The sequence below is a fragment of the Macrobrachium rosenbergii genome, chromosome 47, assembly GCF_040412425.1.
Source record: "Macrobrachium rosenbergii isolate ZJJX-2024 chromosome 47, ASM4041242v1, whole genome shotgun sequence".
Taxonomy (NCBI): domain Eukaryota; kingdom Metazoa; phylum Arthropoda; class Malacostraca; order Decapoda; family Palaemonidae; genus Macrobrachium; species Macrobrachium rosenbergii.
Genome location: NC_089787.1, coordinates 38,049,196 through 38,073,029, shown reverse-complemented (window position 1 = coordinate 38,073,029; position 23,834 = coordinate 38,049,196). Strand labels below are relative to the sequence as shown.

Below are 23,834 nucleotides of genomic sequence, written 5' to 3'. Positions count from 1 at the left end.
AAATTTTGTTTGCCCTGACAATGTACCTCTTTCTTTACTTGTTCATCATCTGGAAGCAACACACAATTCTTCTGTAGTCTTATCAGATCATCATTGCTAAAGTTGATATTGAGAACCAGTATGCTTCAAGACCCCTGTGGCACTTCACAGGCAATGATAAGAATGCTCTGAGAGTTGCTTGCCTCAAGCAGAATCTGTACTACTTGCATGAATAGGGTGGTGGTATTTCACCTGGGATATCCAGCAGCAGCATATGGCAGAATATTCATAATGCGCACAACATACCAGAAAAGACTGGATTTTTATGTAATTCCAACTACCCACTTGTGAAAACTCAGTTATGTATGGTGAAAATGAAGTATGGCAAAGGTGAAATGAACCTGATTATCTGGTCCATGGGTTCATACTTATCCAGCCTTTGTTTCAAGCCACTTTTGAAGCAACCTGGGGTATGTATTCTTCCCATTGTCAGATAGGTGTGGAGACTCATTATTTATGAGACTAGCCAGTGAACTCACTGACTAGTCCTCATTAATCAGCATCAAGTGAAGAAACATGTCTAGCTCAGTTTTTTATTGCCACAAAGTAGTTACAACATGGAATCCTTGTACTGAAAAAATAGAGAAAACCAGTCTACCTGTACAAATTCTATGCAAAAGGTCAGATTTAAAAAATATTTGTGCGGATTTGCTCAATGGATAATTACACCGCAGAATCAAACATGATGTATTTACCAGGTAAACACAATACAGAAGATATGGAAGTCCAGATACTAGTGACCTGGTAACTGTATATGATGAATGTCAATATATGTACAGTACTCTAAGCAGAGATTCACAAAGAAATTAATAAAACCAAGGAGAGCCTACTTGCTGGTTAGTTATGCAAAGATCATGCAAGTGTTATCTGCAAAGATCAGAATTCACTACAGGCAGTCCCTGGTTAACGGCGGGCTCAGTTAACAGCGATCTGGTTTTATGGCGCTTGTCTAGCGACGAAAATCGGCAATTTTCGGCACCGAAAATCGCTGATTTCCGCTTATCGGTGCCGATAATTGGGTATTGGCACTAATACATACCTAACAGAAGCGCCGATAAGCCCCAAAAATCACCAAAAAAGCTCTGAAAATCACCAATTTTCAGTTAGCGGTAATTTTCGGTTATCATTACACCCTCAGAAACGGAACTCCGCCAATAACCGGGGACTGCCTGTATTCCCAATTAGCACTCCCCAAAATGGCACAATGTGCCTACTATGCAGAGTCCCTCGGTAATCTTTTGAAAGAGTAAAGCAACATGGACCTCCTAATGCTATGATTCAGACATCACTGGTTCCACAGCTAATTTGCCAGCCTTGAGCTGCTCGCATACTATATAGGACAATGAAAAATTGTCATTCACTCATTCCTTTAGTCACTTTCCAAACATCAATACAGGTCTCCTACCCTCTTGAAGATTTACCTGACCTAGCAGCTGGTTCAAAGTCTTGAGATGAATGGCAAATATTGTCACAGTGAAATCTGTTACCTAATTTGCATGCCATGCTTACATAAACCATTAATGATGCTGGTGAATGAGTACATGCACGGTCTGTCAACTGGTACCATTATAGTTGGTATCATGTGGCTTCTTTCCCTGTCAGTCTTGGATTAAGTCAAACTTAGGCATAACACCAGAGAATTTAATAGGTTAGTAGTCTTTCTCCACTTCATCTTGGCTGTAGGCTGTCACATCACTCAAATTCAAGAGCACAACTGACTAAGTCTATGTCTCTGCTTTATCTTAGATAAAGCTACGACTCAGTATTCACACTAGGGAATCCAGTGATGTGGCAGCTTTCTCAAAGGGAATTCAGCAGCCTCGGACAATAGTCCCACCTAGGCTATATTTGGAGAGTAAGTTTGTAGACCATCAGCAACCACAAAGGGGAAACAGTAAGCTACAACTAATTACTTTTTGGATCTCTTTATCTTGCTGTCTAACCATTCCAGCACCCTCTTTTCTCTGTCTGAAGCACTGAATGGCTGAAAGTGCCCCAGTGCTTTTCTTTATAGCCTATTTTCATGATTCATTCATATCCAACCTGTCAACTGTCTATTATACCTCAAATAATGACATGCTTACGATAGTCACAGACCAACCGTAGATCATCTGGCTGTATCATCAAGGAACAAAGCACACCATCATCACTTAGCCTGCATACCAATTTTTGTGCAGCCATACACACAACAGGTTAAATCCAGTTTTGTCATTGATGTCATTGACAGGGAAATGGTTTGTTTCATATGTCAGGTACCAATCTAGTTGTCACACACTGATTCCTTTGAAGTATGAAACAGTAAGCAAGTGCTGTTATATACTCCTCTACAGTACATGACGCTGCAGTCAGAATTGGGGCATGCCAATATCGTCCACTGCTAATAACTAGTACTGCTGAAACTCATGTAACAACTAAAAAGGATGCATTGAGCTGTCCACTTATACCCCTACACTGCGTTTCAAGATCCTATGGTCTCTGTGTTGCCTCTGTGAGCCCAATGTTCACACACTGAGATGTCACAATCACATCTTGGGTGGCTGTCAGTTCCACCTTCTTCCTTTGTCACAATCCTATCTTCCCTGGGTCTATTTCAAAGTCATGTTCCTAGGGTCCCAATACTGAGCTTCCTACACTTAGCATGCAGTATTTTTTTTTATGTGGCATTTTATATTGAAGGGTCTTTTCTTTTACTTCAATATAAGTAATTTTTTACACTTAGTCAATTCATCTATGGTTCATGCAAACCAATGAATTTATATTCCTGCTTTTTCTAGGTCCCTGAAGTAATGCCATTGATGACTTTATCTATATGACTGTCAATACTGCATCCCCCACATCAAGCTCTTGATCTTGATATCACCCTCTACATGACACATCTCTATGTAATTCCCTCAATATTGAGGTACCACTATCACATTTTCATCATTGTGCTCTCTGTTTAGGTTTCTTAACATCATAGTTTTAATGTTGCATTCTCAATTCTTTCTCTAGGTAACATTATTTCAATATCATCCTCTTGGTACCATGCTCTCAATATTCTGCTCTCAAAACTGATTTCTTGATGTTAAGCTTGTTTCCACCAGGGATCTTGATATTCTTCCTGTCCTGTGATGAGTGCTTGTGTTTCCTCCTAGTGTCTCTTCCAAACACCTCCAACCTCAATGCCTACAGACCACTTGAAATTACCACAGGAAAATCATTTAAATAATTCTGGGAATTGGACCACTGGATCTATGAAGGGCTAGCGCAATTTAAAATTTCCTGGGTATCGCAACAATCTGCCGCTGCTGTTTGTTGGCACTACGTACCCTATGCACACGACTGAGTTTATCTTTTGGGTTGTAAAAAAAATTAGAAAATGCAGTAAAAATATAAGTGAGAATAGCATAATATATAAATAAGAAAATCATGAACATAACAACAAGAACCAAAATAAGCTGTAGCAAGTTCTCCAATGCCAGAGAATGAGTTTGCACATTTGCATGAACTCTATGCACATTATTGCATTTATCTTTTGTGTTGTAAAAATAAAAAATGGGAAAATACAGTAAAAATATAAATGAGAATAGCATAAATTATAAATTTAAAAAATCATAAACATAACAACACGAACAAAAACAAGCAGTAGCAAGTTCTCAAATGCCAGAGAATGAGTTTGTGTGCTTGTATGTACCCTACGCACAAAACTGCATTTATCTTTTGGGTCGTAAATATACAAAAATGAGAAAATGCAGTAAAAATAAAAATGAGAATAGTTTAAAATATAAATTAAACAAAATCATAAACATAATAGCATGAACCAAAACAAGCTGTAGGAAGCTCTCCAATGCCAGAGAATGAGTTTGTGCATTCATACGTAACCTACACACACGATTGCATTTATCTTTAGGGTCGTGAAAATACAAAATTAGAAAATGCAGTAAAAATATAAATAAGAATAGCTTACAAATTATAAATTGAAAAAATCATAAGCCTGACAACACGAATCAAAAAGGCTGTAGCAAGTTCTCCACCACCAGAGAATTAGTTTGTGCATTCGTACGTAACCTATGCACACGACTGCATTTATCTCTTGGATTGTAAAAATAAAAAATGAGAAAGTACAGTAAAAATATAAATGAGAATAGAGTAAAATATAATTTAAAAAAATCATAACACTAACAACACAAACCAAAACAAGCTGTAACAAGCTCTCCAATGTCAGAGAATAAGTTTGTGTGTTTGCATATACCCTATGTGTTTGTACATACCCTATGCACATGATTGCATTTATAATTTGGGTCGTAAAAATACAAAAATTAAAAATATATGGTCAAAATATAAACTAGAATAGCATAAAATATAAATTTTCAAATCTTACGCCTGTAGCAAGTTCTCCAACGCTAGTGATGAGTTTGTGGGTTCACCACCCTACGCATACAATTGCATTTATCTTTTGGGTTGTAAAAATAAGAATGAGAAAATACAGTAAAAATATAAATGAGAATAGCATAAAATACGAGGGTAAGTCAAAAAGTTCCAGGAAAAATTGTTGAATGATGTATTTACACAGGAATGAAACAACCCAAATACTTGGTAAACAATTATCTGTGATGTAGTGATCCATATAGACTTGTTACCTCAGTCATCCTCTTGCTACCGTGGTGTTAACATCTGCTTCAGAAAAGTAACTTCTTGAACCCATGGAAAATAAAAATTTTGAGATGAGAGCTAACATCAAGTTCCTGACCAAGCTTGATTGGAAACCAGGAAAAATTATTGAAGCTTTGCAACAAGTTTATGGAGATTCTTCTCCATCTAAATCAGTTGTTTATGATTGGATAAAGCGATTTAAGGATGGTCGGGAGGACCTCAAAGACAACCCAAGAGAGGGAAGACCATCGACTGCAAAAAATGAAAGAATTGTGGCTTTGGTGCAGAATCTAGTGAATGAAGATCGTCGGATTACTATCGATATGATAGCTAATGAAACTGGGATCTCCCATGGTTCCGCATTTTCAATTTTAAATGAAAATCTTGGTTTGAGTAAACTTTCAGGACATTGGGTCCCAAAAGCGTTCTTGTGAAGACCAACTGCATCAAAGAGCTGAACTTTCTCTTGCAGTTTTAACGAAGATTGAATCAAATGAATCAGAGTTTTTGACCGGATTGTTACTGGAGATGAAACTTGGATCCATCAATATGACCCAGAAAGTAAAATTCAATCAAAGCAATGGTTACCAAGAGGTTCAGCTGCACCAGTGAAGTTCAAAGTGGCGAGATCTGCCCAGAAGGTTATGGCAACAGTGTTTTGGGACTCCAAAGGAGTGATTTTGATTGATTTCCTTGAAGGACAAAAAACAATCACCGGGAACTACTACAAAGGTGTTTTGCAAAAACTGAAGACTGCATTGGCTAAAAAACGTCGAGGAAAGTTGCACCGCAGAATTTTGTTCCATCATGATAACGCTCCAGCACATTCATCAAGGGTTGCAAGAGAAGTCCTACGGAAATTTAGGTGGGAAACTCTTCCACATCCTCCTTATAGTCCTGATCTTGCTCCTTCAGATTTTTCCTGTTCCCAAAACTCAAGGAACACTTAAGAGGAGTCCGGTTTGAATCTTTGGATGCTGCTAAACATGCAGTTTCAACATGGTTTAATAGAAAGGCCCCAAATTTCTACAAAGAAGGGTTGCAGAGGTGGAAACAGCGCCTTGAAAAGTGTATAGAGTTAGATGGTAGATATGTAGAAAAATGATGTTTGAATTTCCTTAAATAAAGAGTATATTGAATTTTTCCTGGAACCTTTTGACTTACCCTCGTATATAAAAAAAATCCATGATGCAGAAAATGGGAATCCTGACAGTCCTTCATTTAACATGTAAATGTACTTAGTTGCAAATTCCAGCTCTTCACTTTGGAAGCAGCAGTGATGAACTTTCTTCTGTAAATCATCAAAATCACCTGTACCATTTATTTTGCCTGCGATTCATTAAAATTTTACTTGATTTTCATTTAATGTTTTTTTTTTCTTATTAACCAACTTGTACTGATTTACAGGGCATTTTAAAGGTGGGATGAGGTAGTCAACTGTTGGCTTAAGTGTTTTCTAACCTAACCATTATGTAACGCAGTAAAATCACTAATCTGGCGTCCTGCAGGTTCCAATGATGCTGGATTAGTGATGGTCATACTGTATAGATACTAATGTGGTCTTCCTGACACTGATGCTCTTGAGTTTAAGAATGACTGCTGTACTACTTTACAGGACCATGTACTGTCCATTTGAGTTTTTCTGACTGATAGTCTACTCATGTACACTGTATATGTATATCTGTACATTTATCTTTGTAATATTCACTGTTGTCTTTTTTTTTTTCCCATATGGGCATCCTATTTCATGGAAACTTGTTTGCAAATTATGGTAATGGCCTTCCAGGCTTGTTTCACCTCATGAATGTTTGCTCAATTTAAATAAAAAAAAATAATCAAGCATGTAGCCTCTGACAGTTGCAAATTTTACATACAAGAGCCGGCTAGCTCAGTTTGAACTTTCAATCTTAGAGGACAAAATAAGGATAAAGATTGGCCTGTAATTGTTGCAATAAACATTTATGCAACCCTCTGAAGCTTACACTATTATTTCTTTTTGCATGGAAAAACAAGATTTAATGAAAACAACAATAAAAGGTCCTGACTTTATGAGAAAAGACTACATAAATCATCCTAGAGAGAGAGAGAGAGAGAGAGAGAGAGAGAGAGAGAGAGAGAGAGAGAGAGAGAGAGAGAGAGAGAGAGAGAGAGAGAGAGAGAGTCCATCCAGATCTTCTGCAACCAAAATGTTTGGGTTTTCCAGGATCTTTTTTATTTTATCCTAACTGTCTAATTTGGCAACAGTGGCTAGGCCAGCAGGATGATGAGCATAAACTGCAATTGTTAAGCCTTAAAAGGCCCTATGAATTAGCTCTGCACTGTTCTTAGGGTCAGTTAACATTTCATACAGTCTTCTATTAAAAGAAGACTAAATCAGCTATTAAAAGAAGACTAACTCTACTCCTGCACTAATTTAATGAGACCACCGAGTCACATTCTAGGTATACTAGATTCAAAGATGGGGGATTTTAGCACTATTCAATAAAAATGAGGCAGAATTCTTCCTTGAAATCTATTCTTCTAATTGTGTTTTTTATCAGTGTACTAGTTATGGAAACATGACTCAGTCATTGGCCGAGTAAGAGACATGAGCTATAGTCTGAAATGCTGGTACTGTGTTGCCATATTCTCTCGTAGTCAAATGTTATATGGCATTTAGCTAGTACAGTAATCTGTAGCATAGTGCTGCCAAGAATACAGTCCCACGAAATTAATTTCTTCTTGGGGGTAAAATTTTCCTAGTATACATGGATTTCCTTAGGTCATATATGCTTTAAGTAAGGAAGATGGTGTATTTAATGTAGTTCTACTGCTACTACTAATATTAATAATAAATAATTTGTAGACCAATATTTAAAAGATGTCCTTCCCATTTAAACTTACTGTGTCATTTGGTAATGTTTCTCTGATGTTTTGATAGCTTTTAAAGGTAATGAAGCAGGGTCCTTACAGTATAGCTTTTCAATATAGATAACGAATGTCAGAAATCTAATCTATAACAGAAAAAACTTTCACATTCCTTTCGCATTTGTTTCCATAACCCAGATATCTTGCAATTCAACTTTTCTGTCCACATAAAACCAGCTAATGCAGAATATTATGTTTAATTCTATTCATGTTATAGCCCATTAGTTAAATCTATTATCAAAAATTTATCCTCATAGCCCCCAGCATTTAATATCAATATCTTGATTCTGAAACATAAATTATGAGTTTCCCACACGTTATACTACCCCAGTCACTTTATTTTCAAACAGTCAAGATTATGCTCAATAATAGATAATGAATCAACATTTTTTATCACCTTATTTATATTTTAATTTCAAATGCCACTAGTTTTTTTGATGCATTACCAGCCACTTTATCAGACTTCAGCTCTATGGTATTAGTGACTAATGCTTTCAAATTCAAATCTTGAACAAAATATACATGTTCATGCATCTGTCTCATAGCTACCAGCAAGTGTTCCAGTTCAAACCGGCAGAGTAGCAATGGTCTCAAGCCAATGAACTGACAGGCCCATAGAATGTTTTTAAGCACATTATAAAGTAGTTTGCACATTCATTATTATGAGCCATGGTCTTTAAATTTAATACTTGATGTAACAGGCTTTATTAGAATTCATTCACAAGAACAAGTTATCAGTAAGTCAACATTTACAATACAGAGACTGTCTGTATTTCCACCTCACTGTTAGACCTGATATTCTAAAAAAAAAAAAAAATCAAAATAGTATCTCTAACCTACCTTTAATTTTCAACTGAGCTGCTGCTTTCAGAAGTCCATGAAGTTCATTTGACTTAACAAGAGTTTCTCCTTTATACATGTAGTTTATCAAACCTCGTAATTCTTGAATTGAAACATCCCGAAGTACGATGACAGGATTTACCTGAGTAACACTGCTGAAAATCTCCTCAAAACTTTCACTGAAAAGAAAATCAAATATCAATTAGCTACATGAAAAGTTATGAGAAAGTCAAAATCATGTACTGCATACCAAAAATAATCTGGGGACACAGAAATTTTAGATATTATAAATCCTGAAAATTATTACTACATATGAACACTGAGCCAAGTACTTAACTATTACTGAGTTGGCCCTCATATTGGAGTAGTTAAACAAATCATTTATAACTAACTAATAACTCATATTGGAGTACCGAAAACAGCTCTTTTCAACATCTCCTTGGCCCCTGGCTGCATTTCCTATTCCCACTAGCTGCCCAACTCTTTAAAATTTGTCATACTTCAATTTTTCAAAGCAATTTTTTTAGAGCAAAATCATTTTTTTCATACAAATCCATTCAACCCTTATCGCAGTTTCAGATGCACAGATCTGAAATGTAAAAAGGTGAGCAGTAAGTTTGGTGAGAAAGAATGAAGAATACATTATGCTCCACAAAGGAAAGCAGAGAGAGAATTTATGATGTTAAAGCTGACCAAAAATGGTAAGAATGGCCTCTTAGGTTTGTAACAAAGTACTTTCAAAGAGTGAAAAAGCAATATGTTTAGATAGATGACACTAAGCCATATTCCTGTCATTTGCACTTGTGCATGAGGAAGCATTTTACCTCTATAAGCTTCACTGAGAACTGCAGAGAACAAGAGGATGAAGTTTAAGGCTAATAAAGGACATAAAGCCTGCTCTTAATCACTACAGCCTCAAGAACAAGAAGACTCACGTGAGAATCAGCATCAGTTGATTCCAGGGAAGCTAAAGCAATCCAAGAAGAGCTAAAGAAACTCACAGAAGATATAGCCCATCTTCCAAAGCAAGTCTTCAACTACAATGAACAGGCTTGTTTTGGAAAAAGTCAAATTATACCTATATCCATGAGTGCCACAAGCCCCAAGGTTCAGTACCTGAAAAAAAAAACTGCCTTGCTGGTAGCGTGGTAACACAACAGGTCACATTATGATGCTGTACACAGGTTATTGACAGGTGAGAGGGGTGCCACACCATTTGCCAGTAAACCACTTTCTTGACATCTTTAATGACCCACTCATAAATTCTATTTTTTTTTTATTTTAGCCTTAAAGCTTTGTATCATCTTCACTTGTAGCTTGACAGCTTAGAATGAAACAACTTAATCTCAGTGGAAAAATTTTGAAAAAGTGTGTCAGTCAAACGTCAATACGCTTCTTGCTAAAACCATGCCAGCTATTTGTATTTTATATGTAAGGAAGCAAGCAGTCCAAGCTTACAATCCTTCATGTTCTAATATTAATTCAAACCATATTCAATATCATGCTTGATTCAACAACAAAGGGTCACTCTTAAATGAGCAAGGATAGAAAATGAAGCAAGAAATGGGTAAAAAATGCTTAGCTAATTTAGTAAACATTTGAGTAACCAAATTAGATGTAGGTCCTTGTTCTCTGAAGCCCTCATCCCAATTACGAGCTAGGATTGTCTGTGTACATAATTACAGAACTTATTTCATATCCAACCACATGAATAGAAAATCTGACATAAAAACCAAATAACAATGAGGATGATGATGTAAATAAAAGCATATTGAAAGCAACAAGGTTTGTATTTGTGAATGGACTCTCACAATGTTTATGAACACTCCTACTTCATAGTTTTCACCCAATTCTACAATAAATAATATAAAATACTGGACAAAACATACCTGCACGATGCTAATACCAAACGATGAGCTTGAACACACTGGCCTTCAGCAACAAGTGTGCAGTCAGTCAGCTGATTATTACGTAACAACCGATCACATATTGCCATAAACCTAGATTCGGTCATATTAGTTTTCAGATGAAAGCGACTGGACTTTCTGACAATGGAAGAAGAAAATATATATCAGTAACTAAAAGCCATTTTTGAAGTAATAAAATACAGCATAATATATTATTTACACATTTCCTCTAAACAATATCTTATATAAGATCTTCAAATGAAAATTTAGCATGATTCATTAATGACTTATTGCCATAGGTGATTTTTTTTCAAACAAACCCATTAACTTTGTATGCCTTATTGATGTAATGTGGTAATCCAAGTCTCATCAGACTTACATTAGTCTGCCGTAAGTTTCTCATTATGCATACCCCATCCTGCCAGAAAATGCCATCAATACTTCCTCCTAATGTTTCCATGAGACTTTTATCAAGTACACACAACTGTTTCCCAGGAACCCTTGCCAAAAGCAGAGCTTACCCATCATCCCTTCATACCATTTTCACTTTCTTCATCCAATTCATCTACAGTATTAATGTTTTTGCCACTTCTGTTGTTTCATAACAGCCTCTTTAATTATCTATTGGCCCATTTCTATGGAAAAGGAAATATTCAGTCACACCAACTAGTACCAGTCCAGGTTGAAAGGTCTATATAGTACATGTCACTTCCTTGCTCAACCACATCACTTTTCTGAGGGACTGAAATTAAGTCAATTTTTGCTCTTACCTAGAATGCCCTGATCAAGTTTACAGAGTCCCTTCATTATTTTAATTTTCACTCTAGTATGTTCATTTTCATCTAATTAGTGTTCCCCTCCTCTTCTCAGTTTTTGTTTGGCTTTTAGATCAGTAAGTAAGTTTCTAATGTGCACAGCTCAGAGGCAATTTATGATGCTTTCCCTATGGATACTTTGAGTATGCTTTTTCGTTCTAATTCCTAGTTATTTCTGCACTTATTTCATTTCGCTACTTTGGTACTTTACACTTAGTTCCATGTTTTGGCTAGACATAGTATATGATGTTATTCTTTTGTATCTCTTGTTATTATGCATAATAATTTATCATTGATAGTTTATATTAATAATCTTGGGTATTAACTTTTAAATTTGTAGAAGTTATGCTGTTGGGGCACAGCAACCCAGTACCTTGGGGTTCTTTGTAACCTAGTAATTTTCTTATATATTTTTTATTTTTTTTTATTTCTTGTGAGATTCTGTCACTGTTAATTTTCCAGCAGCATCTCAAATTAATGAATCTCAACTTAGTGGATTTTGTTACTTGACAGACTTGCCTGAGACTGATAAAAAGAAAAATATTTTGTACTTACCAGAGAAATCCAGTAAGTGTGATAGAATATTGGGCAGTAGGCCAAGCACAACCATGCGGTCGACCTCTCATCCTTAGTGGATAGCCCACTAAGTATGCTAGAGGTATCAGACAATGAATGAATGAACGCACCCAGGCAACCAAAGCTTTTCTGTTTGTTCTTATGAGGGTGGACAGTGAACAAACAAATGCACTCACATGCTTTGCACTTACACGTTTGCTTGCCTTTCATACTCTCTCTCTCTCTCAACTTCTTTTATAAAGTTTTGGGGTTACTCATGTCTAAAAATAAACAATGTTCATGTTTTTATATTGAACAGGTTTTAAATATAGCATTTTACATATCTTTTAAGTATAAGCAGGTACAGGTATGTACACATGTTTACGAGCAATTCATTTTGAATATATATCTTTGAATTCAAAAGATAAATCAATATTTCAAACTGATTATTATAAAATACCAGTTACGATAGGCTATTAAGGACTTTATACTGAATTGCGCTACACTGTAACCTATGCAAGTTGGCCCCAGGATACCCTATTGTGTATGTTGCTGCCTGTCTTTGTTTTTGGCAGATTTTGTTACTTACCATAGGGGGCAAACCCCCAAGCTGTCCCATAAGTTGAGTTGAAAAGATCAGTTATTATCATTACTGTACAGTTATTATTACCATTAGCAGCTAAGCTGCAACCCTATTGAGACAAGCAGAATGCTCCTGGGCCAACAGCCCCTATAGGGAAAACAGCACAGTAGACAAAAACAACTTCTGTGCAGAAATAAAGAACAAACTTTACAAAAAAAAAAAAACATACAATACATAATACAGAAAATCAAATAAGACTAAACCAATATGCTATGAAAACAGACTCCTCAATAAACAGACATTTAAACCATCTTCACCATTCTGAAACTCAAACTGCACATTTGGTTACAGCTGGAATAATATCAATAGAAAACTGTTTGACATTGAACCTCATATAAGAAAATGCAAGTTTGGAATGAATTGTACACTGTATCTAGCACTAATGTCCACGGTGGATGGTATATCTGAGAAGATCTGGATGCAAAGGATAATCAAAATAATGGGAAAATTTTAAAAAGCATCCACAATGAGTTATTTGAATAATGATGCCAGAACTACAAACTGCGGTAGGAGATTTTTAGAAATTGAAATTTTTGTTCCACAATTTAAGATGCATGCTAGCTACTGAGGACCTAATTGAATTAATATGAAAAGGCATTAGAATAAACAAAATATAAACATTTTCCTGGGATAGACAGATATCCAAATACTGTATCTTAGAAAACTGCCTGAATGCCTATGATGAAAGTAATTTTCTGGTTCCTTATTTTTGCAGTTTGGCTTTCACTAGGGCTTGGTTGCTTGTGATGCACTTTTCTCAATTTGCATTTTTTTTGTACAACAGTTACATTTAATAAGTCAATTTCCAATCAAGAATTACAGCTACAATTCTGAATGAGCTGCATGCAGTTTAGGATGCTGTTTGGAGATTCAGTGTCCAAACCTTACTACTATTCATACTTTGATTTTTTTAGCCAATACAGTATGCGCTATAGTAACTTTATCTCAATCTCTATTAAGAGACTCAGCAATTGCACATCTATACTCAGGAGAAGGGGCAGGAGCAATAAGATCCCATCTGTTTAAGCTATAAGCTTGCTTTTAAGGCCAAACTACAAATCAGGCATACAGTAAACCCCCCGGGTTCGCATTCTCATGGTTCGCGGACTCACGCATTCGCGGGTTTCTCTGTGGAACATATCTAGCCATCATTCACGGAAAATTCGCCCATTCGCGGTATTTTTCACTGAGAAATATTCACTAATTACTGTATTTTCATATAATTTTCAAGAATAAATGCACTTTTTGTGATAAAACTATTAAAATACTCAGGTATAAGCATTTTTATAGGGTTTTTCTTGCTTTAAGCTATCAAAATGGGCAGTTCTAAGTGTTTTTAGAGGGGTTTTAAGCATTCACGGATTTGACCTATTCGCGGGGGGTGTGTGGGACGCATCCCCCGCGAATACAGGGGGTTCACTGTATATGATATAAATAGTGATGCATATATCACTACCTTGAAGAACAACAAACATTACATTCCTATCATCCCCTACAATGCCCATCAGTGACTAATATTAGAAAACTGTTAAAATTTCAATAATATTACTATGAATGGTTTCTCACCTCCCATCTGTCCAAGTTTGAAAGCAAGGGCCTCATGATTAGCTTAAGCATTGCAGCCCTGGTTTCATGAAACCATCTCACCCCGTGACTTGGCAAGGAGAAATGCAATGAAGAGCACAAATGACCATAGCTCCTTAATCAGCAATAAACTCCACGAGTAAATTTGAGATCAATTTTTCATGGATAAGCTGTACCCTTAGTAGCCCAGCTTTGTTCCTCTTTACATAATTCTGTAACTAAGGCCTCTTTCCGTGGCTGATATGGGCATTGTAGCTCACAGATTCTGGATATAGCCAAGATTGGTAGTTCAGCATAAAATAAGAGCTGCTATTTGTGTGAGAATACAAATTAATGAAACAAGATCCCAAAATAACACAGAAATAAATTTCTTACCTTTCACCCTGAAACGAGGGTAATTTCAACTGAGGATGTTTTCCACGAAGGTGCCGTAGCATTGAAGATGTGTTGCCATGCTTTGCCAATTTTTCACGGCATATTCTACAGCTCACTTTGTCATTTCCCTCTTCTTGAAAATGTCTCCATACAGTAGAGCGCTTTTTATTACCCCCTGTGAATTAAACATATGTAACTTTAACTTAGCAAATTTAGCTGAAATGTATGCCAAGTTGTTTTAAAATCTATCTGATAATTACAGGTACCAGTACAGTACTGATCATAAATTGTATACAATGGGGTATATCTCATAAAGACATATATACAGTTATTTGAAAAATTAGGGAATATAAGTGAACCTTGTCAACTGTACTGTAAACAGTAACACAGCTAATGTTCAGTGCAGCATCCCTAGGACATAAGGCCAACCTACTTTCTGCCTTATACTATTTTCTTTTCATTGTGGTCTCTTCTTTACCTAGCTATCCAACTTTATCTACCTCTGTCTTGTTCAAAACGTTACCATTCCTTTAAAAATGACACTGTTAGCGCAAGACCTATGAAAGGCTAGAACTGGTTATATTACTGTACTTTGAAATAATCATTGAACTGAAAAATTACATTGTGCAGCATCATCAAAGATATTTTAATTTTTACTTAAAGCCATGATAACATCAACAACATCATAAACATTTTTAAGTCAGCATCTACCCTTAAGGGGTTAGATGTGAACATATCCTTTCCACTCTTTTCTCCAGAGTTTGTTCTGCCTGAACTCCCATCTTATTCTAATAAGTATCCTCTAAAACCTGCTACGCTATTGTCAACCATAATGCAGTACTTGATAACTTCACAGAGCAAGTTAATATCAAAGCCTTCATTTTCAAACACTAAATGATGATCATATCTGTTCCACACCATTATCACCAGATGTTTAAGCATAGTGATTGACAAAGATCTTACACCATCATCATTATGTGGATTTTACCATGAGCAACTTAACATTCAAGAAAATTCAAAAGTTTTACAATCTACTTACACAAAAAATAAAGACTTGAAAATAAATACCAGACATAAGAAAAAGTAGCCCCATCAAAAGAATACTCTTCTTGGTATACTTTTTTTACTGTGACTCTAATAAAAAAAAAAAGGAACCCAACAGTTTCCAACAAACATATCCTTACTATGCCAATAAATTCCAAAAACCCAGTCCTTAACATAGTCTTATCCAGCCATTAACAATCTCCAGAACAGACTTTTCACTGAAATTTCTTTAAAAACATGGTAATGCTGTGCTCAAAAACGTTCCCCCTATCACATGAACATCTGTCAGCTCCTATGAGAGAGGAATACTCCAATCTCATGTCTGAAAGTAATATTTTCCAATGTGCAAATAATACAAAAAATGCTAACAGGAAAATAAGCTGTCCTCTGGTAGAATTACACTGGCCTCCACCTCAGCAGTGACAGATTACAGTATCGCAAGGTTGCTTCAGACACAAAATTCTACCCATTGGTAACAGAGGGCTAAATGTTAAATCTGCATACAGTATTCTGACCACAGAACCCACTTCTCTTCATATGCATCATAACAGAATTTTTAATCTTAAGGAAACGTTTGTATCAAAGCTAATGGTCTTGGCCTTACCAACACCACTTTTTAGTATTTTACTATTATCAAGTTTTATTTTACGAGGGTCCTCTTAGAAGATAAAATTGGTTCCTTCAGACCAGGAAATGACAATATTCACTCCCAAGTCTTTAACTAACTAAACAACATATTCTATGAGAAAAGGTTTGTATCAAAAGTTAATACTACTGGCCTTACAAGAACCAACCTATAGTTTTGACAACCTGGATCATCAACAAAATTTGTTCTAAGAAAGTACTCTAGAAAGGAAACATTTACTTCATCAGAAGGGAAATGACAATACTGTACACATTCATTTCCCACTTAAGATTCAAGACAATAGTCTTCAAGTACAGTACCAAGCTTGGTCTTACCAGCATCACCTTACAACTTCTGACCATCATCAACAAGATTTGTTCTAAGATGGTCCTCTAGAAGGGGAGAAATTACACTATCACATCAGGAAATGACAATATTCACTTCCTACCTACCACTTAAGACATAAGTCTTTGAGTAACTAAACAAAACATATTTTAAAGTCTAGAAACCTTACTGTGGGTATGACTGCAGTATATACTTTAAAAAGAGTAATACTGCACACTGGTTCCTAGAGGCTAAATAAAATATAAACTATGCTTATCTAATGTATAGCACAAAACATCTGTCTCCCATCCCTAGACAGTTCCTGCCTTCTCTTCCATACTTGTTCTATACTATACGGTTTTAAATCTTTGAATAATCCAATTTACTAGGTGATTACAATAGGTCACCTTACCTGTTGCATTGTCAACGACAGCTTCAGCTTCATCCACTTGCTGTGGCTGGTTATCTACTGGCCAGGTAACCTCACCAGTTACAGTTGGTCCATCCAACTCTAAAAGACAGCCAACCAGTTCAGGGTGTTTACCACGAAGATGACGTAACATAATTGAGGTATTGCCATGGTTTGTAAGAATCTTGTGACATGTCCTACAAGACACTTTATTATCAGATTCTTCTTTAAAGTGCCTCCATACAGTTGAACGCTTCTTCTTCATTTTGGCTAGCAAAACTGCTCCTGTAGACAGAAAATAACTGTAAAAAAGGAACCACAAGAACTTACACTTTAACGCACCAGTAATTAAGATTGCTGAAATTCCTAGTTTGTATATGCACATTTTATTCCCTTCCCTTCTATATTCTGGAACAATTTACCCTTAGTTCCCTGAACACAACAACATTCCATCTGCACTAACCTGCCATAAAAGTGACAAATGCATTAACCACCAGACTTATTTTCTCATTAAACATGGAGATCTGTCCACCTCAGTTTTCCAAGTATTCAGGAAAATAAATTCATGAGAAGCATCATTTGATATGGTATTGGGAAATGCTTTGCACTAAATATCAATTAATTCTCAAATTACTAACCCATTTGCTGCTCAACTGGAATATCATTTATGTTGCCTGAACTGTTATGATTATTCAATCATGCATGTAATTACAGTCACAGATGTTTTGCCACTACGTTCAGATGACACTTTTCACACAAATTTACACACGGAACTTTCCCACACAAGTACTGTATCTGTAAGAAGCATGAGAAAACTTACAGTTTATGCGACTGTTTGAAGTTAAATTCAAAACTCATCTCATCCCCCATGAAGGCTGTAGCAACCTACAGGGTTGTTTGTAATATAATCAATACAATTAACTTGAAATTCTATATATCAAAAGGCTTTTTACAAACAACACAACAAAAATATCTAAGAGCATTGATAGTGCAGTTTACTTAGCTTTAAAAGCATCTTGAAGAAGCTAAACCCCATGAGTACTATAACACATCCTGGCATGCAAAGCAGGTATAATATAAATACCAATGTGTATGCCTAGTCAACTCCCCAGCCCTTGCACCTCTACCAAAAATGGAGTAGCCGTCCTTTTCCCCATACTTCATGATATGCCATGAAGAGAATATTATTTTGAGTGCATTTTCATTTTGTGTATTACAGTATATGTTTATATTAATTGTCAAGTGTCTTCTGATGCAGCCCTACTTTCACAGGTTTTATCCTCAACCCCAGGCACTGTATCATGAAGTCTGGCAGTTATTAAGCATAATCTCAGGGATAGAGTGTTCAGAGGTCACTGCCGATACCATCACCACTTCCTGTATATTCCCCACTACAGCTCTACCAGGCAAAATTGGCCAGAATCATGGCTTGGTGTGATGAAAGGGTTCTTGTCTCCTTGCAATCACTGTTCCGATCCCAGCAGGCTTTTTTTATGAGTGTCAAGAAGGTCTCTGCCTCAGCTATCAATGGTTATTGGTCTGGTCTTAGATCTTTAATCAGACTGGCTTTGACTTAGGAAATGTTAGGTGCAGTTCCAACCCATTCAATACCTCAGTAAATCAATTCTTGAGTGTCAGTGAAACTTCTAAAATGGCACTTAACTGTTATACCCCATAATTTTTCAAGCCTCTGTCAGAAGCATTCCTGATTGTTCTTGAATGCCTTGGCCGCCTCTAAGTATGTTAATGAGTTCCATGCCCATTCAGGGGAAGTTTTCTACTCCAGCCACTGGTCCTCAGTTGGTCTATTATTTTTGTCTCAAAGTTAGTAGCCAACACTGTCTTCTAGCCAGGAAGGTTCTATTTTCTTTTTCCTACTCCAGCCACTGGTCCTCAGTTGGTCTATATTGTTTTTGTCCCAAAGTTAGTAGCCAACACTCAGTCTACTAGCCAGGAAGGTTCTATTTTTTTTTTCTACTCAAGTCACTGGTCCTCAGTTGGTCTATTGTTTTTGTCCCAAAGTTAGTAGCCAACACTCAGTCTTCTAGCCAGATTGGTTCTATTTTTTTTTTTCTAATCCAGTCACTGGTCCTCAGTTGGTCTATTGTTTTTGTCCCAAAGTTAGTAGTCAACACTCAAGTCTTCTAGCCAGATTGGTTCTACTTGTTTTTCCTACTCCAGTCACTGGTCCTTGGTTGGTCTATTGTTTTTGTCCCAAAGTTAGTAGCCAAGACTCAGTCTTCTAGCCAGGATGGTTCTATTTTCGGTCCCTTTGCTATTCTTGCCCTGCCTTCTACTCCTGAAGACAGTCTTCAGTGTCCTATGAGTGCCTCTCTATACTTTTTCCAACATTTGGACCCTTTTCATTCATGTCCTTGCTGCTATTTCTTACACCAGAGTCATCAGAATCAACAAGTCCAAAAATACCAAATTTTACAGACGGAGGTAATTTGTAATTTTCCTTGACAGACAGGTGGTTAATTGGTGGTAAGCAGGTAAGTGTTCCGGCACCACCACCTCACCTGTCAGTCACCTCTTACTTTTTCCTGTGATACATAGTAACTATGTGTGTGGTTAAAAATAAATGGCTCTGGTTTTTATATCTAGGACAAATATATATTAAAATTTACAAGAATACAAACCATTGCCTTTTATATTAGAGACCTAGTCCTGAGGTGGGAAGATTATCTAATATAACTAGCTAGCACTGTTCCAAAAATTGAAGAACAGGAGAGGCTATGAATCTCTGCCACATCCCTTAAGTCTAAACTTAAGGTCAAAGGCTGGGGGCAGGGGTGACAATCAAACACCCAGCCAAAACTATCAGATTTCTGGTCATGTAAATGAACAGGGGAAGACTGACTCCTGAGACCTCCTATACTGACTCACACAGGAATGCAGATGCTGACTGAGCCATTGTGTTAATCTCTGCCATGTCCCATAAGCCTACCCTTACTGTGAAAGGCTGGCAGGACAGTCAAACACCCACCAGGAATAGTCAGATTCCTGGTTATGAATAAGATAAGGGGGAAGGGGCAACTGCTTTAACCTATACAGCCTGGCACAGGGATGAAGATGTTGACAGGGCACTGTGCCAGAGGAGCTAGGACATTTTCCCCCTCCCCAGACATATTCCCCTCTGACATATCCCCCCCCCAAGAAATTTTCCCCTCTGGACATTTACCTACTGTATACAATAAGAGCGAAAGTTTGTTTGTTTCTGAGAGTCATGCATGATTTATTGTATTTTTACTGAACAATAAAAGCTGATGAACACATAATTGCATTATGGATTAAAATATTCATGTGGGATATTTAGGGTCAAATACAAAATAAAAGTGCCATTAATACTAGTTTATTTTTTACATTAAGGATTAAAATATTCAATACATTCTAGTTACCACATGCTACAACATTCGGGCAGTCTACCCTGATGCACCTACGGACACCGCTAGTCTAGGCTACTTATAGCCCACATTGGAAATATCGGTTAGGCTACTCCCTACCTACATTAGAAAGGACACTACTTTTTCATCGCTTATTTTTTTAACGTTTCTGCTTTCAGTTTGGGGGTGGCGGAACGGCTTTTAGCAGCTTATCCACATTTTGAAAGATTCTTGGCAAGCTAGTATGTTCTGGCAGGCGGTAATGTTGCACTGCGCGAGCTAGCCACAGGGATTACAGAAAACGAGTGACATGAGGAAGGTAGTAACAGAAAACAAGGTTATATAGCTCTATCGACAAACTGCATACTGTACTAGGCTCTGTTCAACTGTTTACTCCGAACTTATGGGTTAACCGTATGTTCGGACATGACTGGCCTAGACTACTTCTTACTTATACATAAACAAACCCCCACAACATTGTGGGCTGTTCTTAGCCATGTCGTGTGCAGGCTGTACCGAGATTTGGTGTCAACTAACAGGGCCCTGGGCGCCATTGTCCAAGTGTACTGTGATAACGAGACTATCAACAGAATTGGCAGATCTAGCATCCCAACCACTTAAACTATCGCTGGGGTAATTGAGTAACTTGCTGTATACTAGGGGGGAAAATGTCCAGGGAGGAAAATGTCCAGAAGGGAATATGTCCGGGGGGGGGGGGGGGGAATATGACCGGGCCCCGTGACAGTTTACTTCACAAACAGACTATACCGTACTATAGAAAGGTCCAGGGAATCTTTTTCCTGACAGAAAGTGGGGAAAAGAGGGCAGTAGGCAGCAATGTCATCATCTAAGAATCAAAGATTCTCCACCCACCACTTCACCCTAGTTAAAGAGACAGAGTAAACATATTGTCACATCTAAGTACAGTATTAGACAAGTACTCAGTTGTGTACCTTCCTGCATTTGATACTCCAGCACAAACAGTGACTGAGCTGTGAAACAGTTGGGAAGGGTGCAAGAAAGGGAAGAGACCTGGATTCAAGTGCTTATTTGCATACCTAAACCCAATGAATACCATAGGCAAGATGCAAATTTCTCCAGGAGTAGTTAGGTAAACTATACAAAAGTTGAGCAACCACAGTGAGGCCAAGGAGAAATAATCCATAAGCCTATAGGTGTTCTGCTGTAGAAAGGGGAATGAAGCTCAGTCAGGATCCTGATCTTGATACCTAAAACCAAAGTTTGACTGAACATGATTAGGATCAACTCCAAATCCTGTGTGCCAAAACAGAATAGAAACCAAGTCTTTCTTCCTCAAACAACTATAAATTCTGTCCATAAAACATAAGGTCAGAAGAGGAGGTGCCAAACTTGCTTTCTAGTTGGCAGACACTTAGGCAGGAAGCAGTGGGGTACATGGGAGTAACACCAAGCCCGAAACTCTATTCGTTCTAATCAGGTCCTCTCAGTAGAGAGACTCAAAACCCCTCAAACTTCACAGAGATGGAAAGATGTGTGGTACTGTAGTAGTAATGCAGAAAGAAAGGGATTGTAATGGATCATCTATTCCAGGAGTAAGACTACAGAACCAAAGAGGATTAGAGAAAACTTGTGTGACATCAGAAGATTGCAGGGAGAGATATCTCATTTTTTCCAAAGGATGGCAGGAAGGAAATATCCCAAAGGCTACAGATAAATCATGCAGACTCCACTGACTCCAAGGGAAGAAAGCTTGACTGGAAGGATAAAGTTGTCAAAGGAAAGTCAATGCCATGTAAGGTGATAAAATCTCTGGGTTTCATGCAGGGGAAGGGATGTCAAAGCTTCCCTTCCCAAATGGAAATTGTTGCCTATAAGTGTAACTACTTGATAAAACCCAATTATAATTCTGGAGGATAGGATTATGAATGCCTCCTTCTAAAAGGTAGCTAGGAATAAGAATGACTCCCTAGACAACTAGAGGTAATGGTTAGGCAATGGTAACACTAATTCCACAAGCACCTCTCAAGTATCTAGGAGATTCCCTTGATGGGAGTGTGAAATGTATAGTACAGGCGATCCTCGGGTTACGATGGTCTCGACCTACGTTTCGTGGTTACCAAGTGGTCCCCATAAATGATTAAATATATAATTCTTGCTCTGCATCTTTACAGTTTCATTTCATTATTTTTCTTAGTCCATATATGTCATAGAAATGTTGTGCTTTGATGTCCTTGATTATGACTTTGCTACTGCATTAGCAAGGTGGGTGACAGTCCATGTATGTCATACAAATGTTGTGCTTTGATGTCCTTGATTACGACTTTGCTACTGCATTAGCAAGGTGGGTGACATAGGTGTTTACTCAGGAGTGTTCTGCGTTACATTGAAAATCAGGTTACAATCCATCGTAACCCAAGGATCACCTGTAATAATCTTAAAGGGACAGCAAGCAATGCACCTTCCTTGACACCAAAAAAAGAAAATTCTCTTCCCAGTCAAATCAAGTAGAAATATGACCCAAAATGTTCAATGGTACAGAAGAGAGAATCGAAAATTATTAGAAGGCAAAGGTTCCTCCTCTAAAGAGAGACAAATGCCTAGCAGTAAATTCCATTTGTACTGGTAAGAGCAAGACTGAATAAGGACTCCATTCTATAAAATCTCTGCACTTTTGTTATCTTTAGCCTTACCAGCCCCCTTTCCTCTCCACTTTCTAAATCAAGGCTCAAAGGGCAAGATGAAAGAATGAGTAAAAAACAATCCTAGGGGTGATGGGGACCTTGACTCCTGTAAAGGGCATACCAATCAGGCTTTAAAAATCTGAGTACAGAAGTAGCCAGGAAAAGCTCCTTGCTCTCCATAGGGAGCAGGTAAGACTCAAAAATCCATCAAACTTGAAGGATATGGGAACATGCTGAAAGTTGGAAGAGAGAAAAACCAGCATATGCAAACATTCCAATCAAGTGCCACAGAGAGAGAGAGAGAGAGAGAGAGATGCAAACATTCCAATCAAGTGCCACAGAGAGAGAGAGAGAGAGAGAGAGAGAGAGAGAGAGAGAGAGAGAGAGAGATTAGGAAAAATATTTCCCAAGGTAGGTCTCAGATGCCTAGTCTTCTTGGCAGATTCAACTATCAGCTTCTCAAAAAGTAGAAATTCTAAGATTTAGACAGAAGAGAAAACTGAATCTATAGGAGCTACACCCAGGTAACAAATGTATGTGTTCATTTTGGTCAGGTTTTCAGACTAACATAAAACCATATACAGCATCTCATATATCTAGATCAGGAACCACTATGATTTCTCTCGCCCTAGGGATCAAGAAGCAATCAAGGGTTCCTCCATACTCAAGGAGTGGGTCAGATCAGACTCTACCACCATAATACCTTGCCCTTGGAGAGATGAAGGAAATGGGAGGATGACCTAATAAATATCTGAGGGAAAGAGCAATCATCCTTAAGTACATGTTTCTACCCAAAAGCATGGTCTCTGTCCCAACATTTCCATAAGAAAATAAGAAATGATGTTCCAGATATGCTGCTGCCCATCTTTACCCATGCTATGGCAAAAAAAAAAAAAAAAAAAAAAAAAAACCAAACTTAGAAAAAGTTTGAGAGGGTTAATTTTTTAGCAATTTGCAATAGAGTTTAGTGGTTTTCATGTTAAGCAGGGACTAGTATTAAAATTTAAAAAGTGATGATGGTAGTAATGAAAATCAGGTAAATTAATTTTGCTGTTTTAACGAATGTAGCATAGGTAGGCCTATGGG

At 37.2% G+C, this 23,834-nt stretch overlaps 1 protein-coding gene across 4 annotated transcripts in view; it reads right to left on the bottom strand.

Moving 5' to 3' along the window:
* LOC136830777 (transcription activator GAGA-like) overlaps window positions 1–23,834 on the bottom strand; it is a 131,916-nt gene that overhangs the window by 105,479 nt on the left and 2,603 nt on the right. For 2 of the 4 annotated variants that reach the window (XM_067090681.1, XM_067090682.1), the window contains exons 2-5: window positions 16,703–16,984; window positions 14,298–14,472; window positions 10,308–10,463; window positions 8,419–8,597 (exon numbers count right to left, since the gene is read on the bottom strand). In XM_067090681.1, the coding sequence (XP_066946782.1) occupies window positions 8,419–8,597; window positions 10,308–10,463; window positions 14,298–14,472; window positions 16,703–16,964 (772 nt within the window). In that variant the 5' untranslated portion in view covers window positions 16,965–16,984. Of the gene's footprint in view, window positions 1–8,418; window positions 8,598–10,307; window positions 10,464–14,297; window positions 14,473–16,702; window positions 16,985–17,337; window positions 17,495–23,834 lie in introns of those variants that run through there. The other 2 variants (XM_067090680.1, XM_067090679.1) reach the window with 2 other exon arrangements.